This window comes from Mercenaria mercenaria, chromosome 10, assembly GCF_021730395.1.
Source record: "Mercenaria mercenaria strain notata chromosome 10, MADL_Memer_1, whole genome shotgun sequence".
Classification (NCBI taxonomy): Eukaryota; Metazoa; Mollusca; class Bivalvia; order Venerida; family Veneridae; genus Mercenaria; species Mercenaria mercenaria.
Window position 1 is genome coordinate 19117017 of NC_069370.1, and position 6034 is coordinate 19123050.

The 6034-nt window shown below is 33.4% G+C and overlaps 1 protein-coding gene across 1 annotated transcript; it reads left to right on the forward strand.

The window, feature by feature from the left end:
- Positions 1-32: 32 nt before the first annotated feature.
- LOC123543260 (complement C1q and tumor necrosis factor-related protein 9A-like) lies at positions 33-5613 on the forward strand. The gene is made up of 2 exons (XM_045329339.2): positions 33-382; positions 2482-5613. The coding sequence occupies exons 1-2, from the start codon at positions 76-78 to the stop codon at positions 2895-2897; spliced, it is 723 nt and encodes a 240-aa protein (XP_045185274.2). The 5' UTR covers positions 33-75; the 3' UTR covers positions 2898-5613.
- The last annotated feature ends 421 nt before the right edge of the window (positions 5614-6034 follow it).

Sequence of the window (6034 nt, forward strand, 5' to 3'; positions counted from 1 at the left end):
TAGCATGAACAGGTATAAAAGTCACCGTCAGCGTACACTTACTTGTCTAGTGTTCTCAAGATAGTCTAAGACACAATGTTTCCATCGGCAATTTATGCGTTTGTTCTTTTGTTTCAAATATGCAGTTTCAAAATTGTTTTGGCAACAGAACCAGTGTGTTCAAAATTTTCTTACGAGGAACAGCTTTTGGAAAAGATGATTCGCACAGAAATAAAGGTGGAGTCTATAGAAAATGAAATTAAGAAAACTCAGGACACGGTCTTGAATACATTAAAAGAAGTAAAAAAGACAGTAGCCGATATAACTCACACATTTGAAGAAATGAGGAATAACATCACTGAGGGGATGGAAAGAATGTCTAAGGACATAGAACAGGAAGTGGGTAATGTACTATTTTTAATACCATTAAATATGAATTCGTGAAATATAGAAGTAAAATAGGTGTTACTTCTGGAAGAACGACTGAATTTTGCCAATCTGAAAACAATCAGTTGATTTGTTGGGTTTTTTTTGTTTGTTTTTTGTTTAAAAAAAACAACAACAGTCAAACATCAATAAAAACTATATAGAAAAATTTACGTCCGGCTTATAATTAACTTTTACCATCAAACAGATAGAAGTAAAATAGGTGTAACTTCTGGAAGAACGATTGAATTTTGCCAATCTGAAAACAATCCGTTGATTTATTGTTTTTAGTTGTTTTTTTTTTTAAAAAAAAAACAACAATCAAACATCAATAAAATCTATATAGAAACATTTACGTCCGGCTTATAATTAACTTTTACCATCAAAGAGAACCGCTATATTTTATATTTCGCGAAAATGTGTAAATACTACAACTTGCTAGAGGACTTATACTGCTTTTTAAGTTTACCATTGTAATAAGCTGACAAATTTCATTTTGTCATATTAACATATTGCACGAAATAATACAACTCGGTAGAACAATCATGCAACAAAAAACGTCGTCGTTATGGCTTGTACCAAAACATAATTTTAAGGCGAGGTTTTAGAACTTACATATATTAATTTTTATTTGCATTATTATGTACTCCGAGAAATGTGTAAATATTCCTAAAGTTATTTGTTTTGTAAAGGAATTACATATTCGTGCATGGTTATGATATTCCCCAAGTTTGAAATGGCACACTACAATAACTGGCACAGTACGTACCTTCGATAACTTGTTAGAAACAAAGATAAACATGGCAAACCAAAAACCGAAATTAGGTAATTTATGTGTGCACCAACTTTGCTTTTTCGTTTGAAAGATTGAAATATATAAACGCACTTGCTGCAGATATTTTGTCCTCTTGTGTGCCAAAAAGTAAACAAATATCGCCATTTTGAACTGCAGAAAACATTTTTATCATCGAAGCAGCAAAAATTACAAAATACGCCATTCTCCTCTGCAATGGTTTAACACAACTATACAAAATTATATCTGTTTCGCTCACAATATTAAGACGTCGCAATATAATGACCAAATTTTCATGTACGAAAAAGTAAGATAATTCTATGACATAATATTATATTAAATAGATTTCTACATTTACATTTAAGTATAAAGTTGCGTACATTTTAATGTTTTCGCAATATTTTATGTATGTCTTTGCTGTCATTGAAATATATTTTATTAAAAATGTCCGTCTAATTACAATATATCTTCTATTGCAACTGAATGTACTTCTTTTAATGTAGTATTTCAATAATCCACTGAAAAGCAGGAAATTAAAATACACAAGTTTACTTTCTTTTCCAATCAAATACTACCAGTGAAATATAAATAGATATGGGCCGTTCCATGAGAAAACGTGTATAAGTGTAAAAAAAAAATCAAAATTCAGATAATAAAATATTCATGAAAAAAAACTCTTTTACCTTCCAAATTTGAAAATTTGAAGTAAACATCTTCACTATTTCAATACTTATAAGTAAGCCACCAAATGCATTTTGAGACGTCACGTTAAAAACGTCATGAAAGCAACATGACGTCGTCGTGCATGACGTGCATTTTTCAAGTCATTTGTGCAACAAATTATGCGTTATACTTGTTTCTAGTTTCTGCATGAACATAAGGAAAACAAGGATTTTCCATTATTTTAAACTTCTAATCACGCAATAATTATATCATGTCACTAATACAGGTTTTCTCATGTAACGACCCATATATATTTTTTGATATTTTCGGTGTGAAATTACAGGCCATAACTATTTTTCAATGTTATATTTCAGTACTTGTCATTTATAACGATACGTGATGTATGTTCTGATCATATTTCACATTCCACGTTCATGCAATCCACATGTTTAACATATAGTAAACTAATTAAAGATAATGCTTTATAAAGTATTTTTAGAAATATAGCCGCTACATTCCCTTGTGTTTCTACTTTATTACTGAATTAATGACAACAAACACTTTTAAATGTGAACCAGAAGTTTGCATTGTTCTAATACTATTGCATATCATCATTGCAGAAAATATGAAGAAGCCGCCCGTCGCATTCTATGCGGACCACGTGACAGATACGTCCCTTGACACCACTGGCAAGATCATTGTATTTGATAACACCATCACAAACGAAGGGTCAGGATACTCTACTTCCACTGGGATCTTCACGGCACCTGTCGGGGGATTGTACCAGTTCACTGTTCATGTCTGTGCATATTACAGACAACATTCTTTCATTGGCTTGGTAGTGGCAGGTAACGTGATTGCGAAAGATTCAAACTATGACGAAAATTATTACACATGCAGTTCGCTTGGAGCAATAGTGCGAGTGAAGTCAGGAGAACAGGTCTGGGTAAAATGTACATCTGGAGCATCTTCTCGCAAATTATTTGAAGACAGTTTAATGTTGAACACCTTTAGTGGGGTGCTTATATATCACTAGATTATACGAATATTAACATTTATGTTAATTATATAGTTACCTGAAATTATAACACAAAAAATGAACGAAATTTGGCGTTAGATATATTCTCTTATATTTCCGATTTAGGCATAGGATTTATCATGAGAATGTTTTTCTCTAAACCCTTTTCGGAACACTAGAAAGGGACTTTTTCAAAAAAATGGTTAATGGTTTTCTGTCAAGGTAATTGAATTGTTCAAAAGCTCGGCAGTGTCCGCACAGTTCATACATCACACTTCACAATACATACTCCACAGTTCATACATCATAGGTCAAACTTCAAAGTTCACATTTCATTCTTCACACTTCATATGTTACACTTCATACTTCATAATTCATCGTTCACATTTCATGGTTCACATATCATACGTACTTCACAGTACACGCTTTATACTTCACTGTTACCATTATTCTGTTCCGTATATAGCAGTTTTGAAGCCCTTTTAAGCTGTGCAGAGAAACGACTAGGGAAACATTTCACTGATTTTGATTATACAAACTACTATATCATATATATTAGATGAATATGTAATTATGTTTTAAAAAAATTCACGCGTAAAAATAGCTGCAGATTCAAGCCCCTAGCTGAAGTTTTAACCCTTACCCTACTAAATTTCTACAATGTACTGATCCATCATTCAATTTTGGCCATACCATTTATTAATCGAAGAGGTGTTCATTGAAAATTTACTGACTGAATAGCGAACAGTGCAGACCATGATCAGACTCCACGGATGTGCAGGCTGATCTTGATCTGCACTGGTCGCAAAGGCAGAATAACTTGTCGCCAGCAGGCTAAAGGTTAAATATTCTCTCACGAGGGGAGCTTCTAGTTCGTTCTCAATTGTCAAGTTTAACCCGCAAGTCAAGAAGAGGTTATTCTGAAGAATTAATTATTATGTCTAGTCAATCAACCTCAAACTAACGTGCGGGAGGTTTCATTTAATTACAGAGAACTAAAGGCAAAATGTTTGTAGCATAAATGTTTTGGTAAGACACTAAGAGTTTGGCAATGGAATGTTAACTCCGGAATTTTAGAAAATAACTTGAATTAGTTCCAATATAATGTATTTTGTGTGCGACGTTTAACCTTGTTCCTGTAAAACTTTCTAGTAATATATCTTCCAGGTGCACTGGGTACTTACACAACAAGTTCTTTGGAATTGCAGAAAATTATGTAAAGAACCCGTTTGCAACTTCGACTTCTTTTTGCAAAAACTAGTCATTATTGCCCTTTCCTAAGTCACTCTTTGTTGTTTATCCACCTTTTGAGGAGGTTCCTTTAACCTCCTTTCATCTACATTTTAACAGATGTTTGGAAAAAAAATTTGCACCCTTTGGACCTTTTGCTCTTTGATTTAAAAATGCAGTAGCCATCTTGTACACACCTTTGATACTTTTAAGTGTTTAGTCAGAATTTCATGCACACTTTCCAATGAAATGCCCATTGATGTAGTTATTTTGGGAAACTGTATAGCTCGGGTCTACAAGAACAGAGGATGCTGACGTTCTAGGGCGCCCTATTCGAGGTCGATCTTGGACTCTAGATTTGCCCTTATTAAATACCCTTTCCTACCTATAAACAGTGGCTTTGGGTGATAATGAATAACCCTAAACAGTTTTAAATTCTTGCAAAATAAGCTTGGCTGGTAACCCATCCTTTTGAAACAAACATCTTTTTTTCATTTGGGTACTAGATATACATAGGAAAAACCCTTCCACTCGGCTACACTAGGCCCTTTTTTCCCCTTTATTTCTCTTTAAAAAGAAGCAAAGCTATGAACAGATTGCTTATCAATATCTGATATACGTGTACACAAAATGATTAGGTAATGCTAGAAATGTGCCCAATACTAACAATTTACAAGTCATCTACACCCACTCATACAGAGTTTGAGATGTACTTAGAGACGATAATGTCAGTCGGTCTTTTGCACATCTGTCTACATATTCATAAGCAAGCTAGTGGAAACACCGTAAGCTTTTTGTGTAAGCCTAACAGAGTTCTTCCCCTTGGACCTGTCAACATAATGCATTGGTTGAATGTACTATTTTTCTCTTCTGTTTCAGATAGGAATATTAAAGTTGAAACATATTTGGGTCTAAATATCAAGTGTAGTTGTATACTTCACATTTATATATATCACTCCAATGTCATTGGAGTAATACCATTTGACCTCATTAGTTAGACAAACATTTCTTTTTCATATCAGGAAGCAAAACGCAATACTTTGTGCTGGCTCTATCAAATGATATAATCAAAGTGGATTTAAGATGTTTTTTTACCTTACTTTGACCCTAGTATTCTTAAATCAGTTTACTTAAAACTACTCTGTCTTTTAGAAGGCTACACTTAAGATGCCGAAAGGGTTCCTCAATGCTTGCATCTCTCTTTTAAATTTGATAGAGGAATGCAAAGTAGACTGCGAGGATATGCTTCAATTCTGAAAAGGGGTTATTTATGTATTTATTCTTTATTATTTAGATATTGTTTAACATGACAAATTATACCTTTATAGATAGTATTTCACTTGACTACTCTAGAGATGAATTATTGATGTTACTACAATCTTCTAACATGAAATTTCCATACAGTATAATAATAATTGAATTCGTTTTGTGTATACCTATGCCGTTTTAGCATGAATCTGTATATCATGCTATGCCTATTACAAATAAATTATAAAAAAGCTTGGTTGGTATATTCAGAGAACAACGCATCTTTATGTACGACCTAGTTTCCTTCCTACTTGGAACGTCCATGCTTACGATAAAATAACGCCAGTGTAAATCAGGTATATGAAAACCAGTTGTGTTGAAATTTTCAATGTACACGGCTATTGAAGCCCCATAAAATTCCATGAAAAAAAAATCGTGCTTGTACCCGTAATAGTTTTTACGGAAGCGCGTTAAAAGATAGAAAAAATCTTGTTAGGAAAAGGGCGATTGAAAACGCTCTCTCCATTCTGTTCACATCTGATCGCGTTTTTTTTCTGTATTCCCACCGTCCGTAAGGCTAAAATGAATTAATGGAAGCTGATGAACCTCTTGAATGATCGCCTGCCAACATTGTTCAAAGAAATCCCTTAAATGAAGAGTTATGGTAATGCAACGGA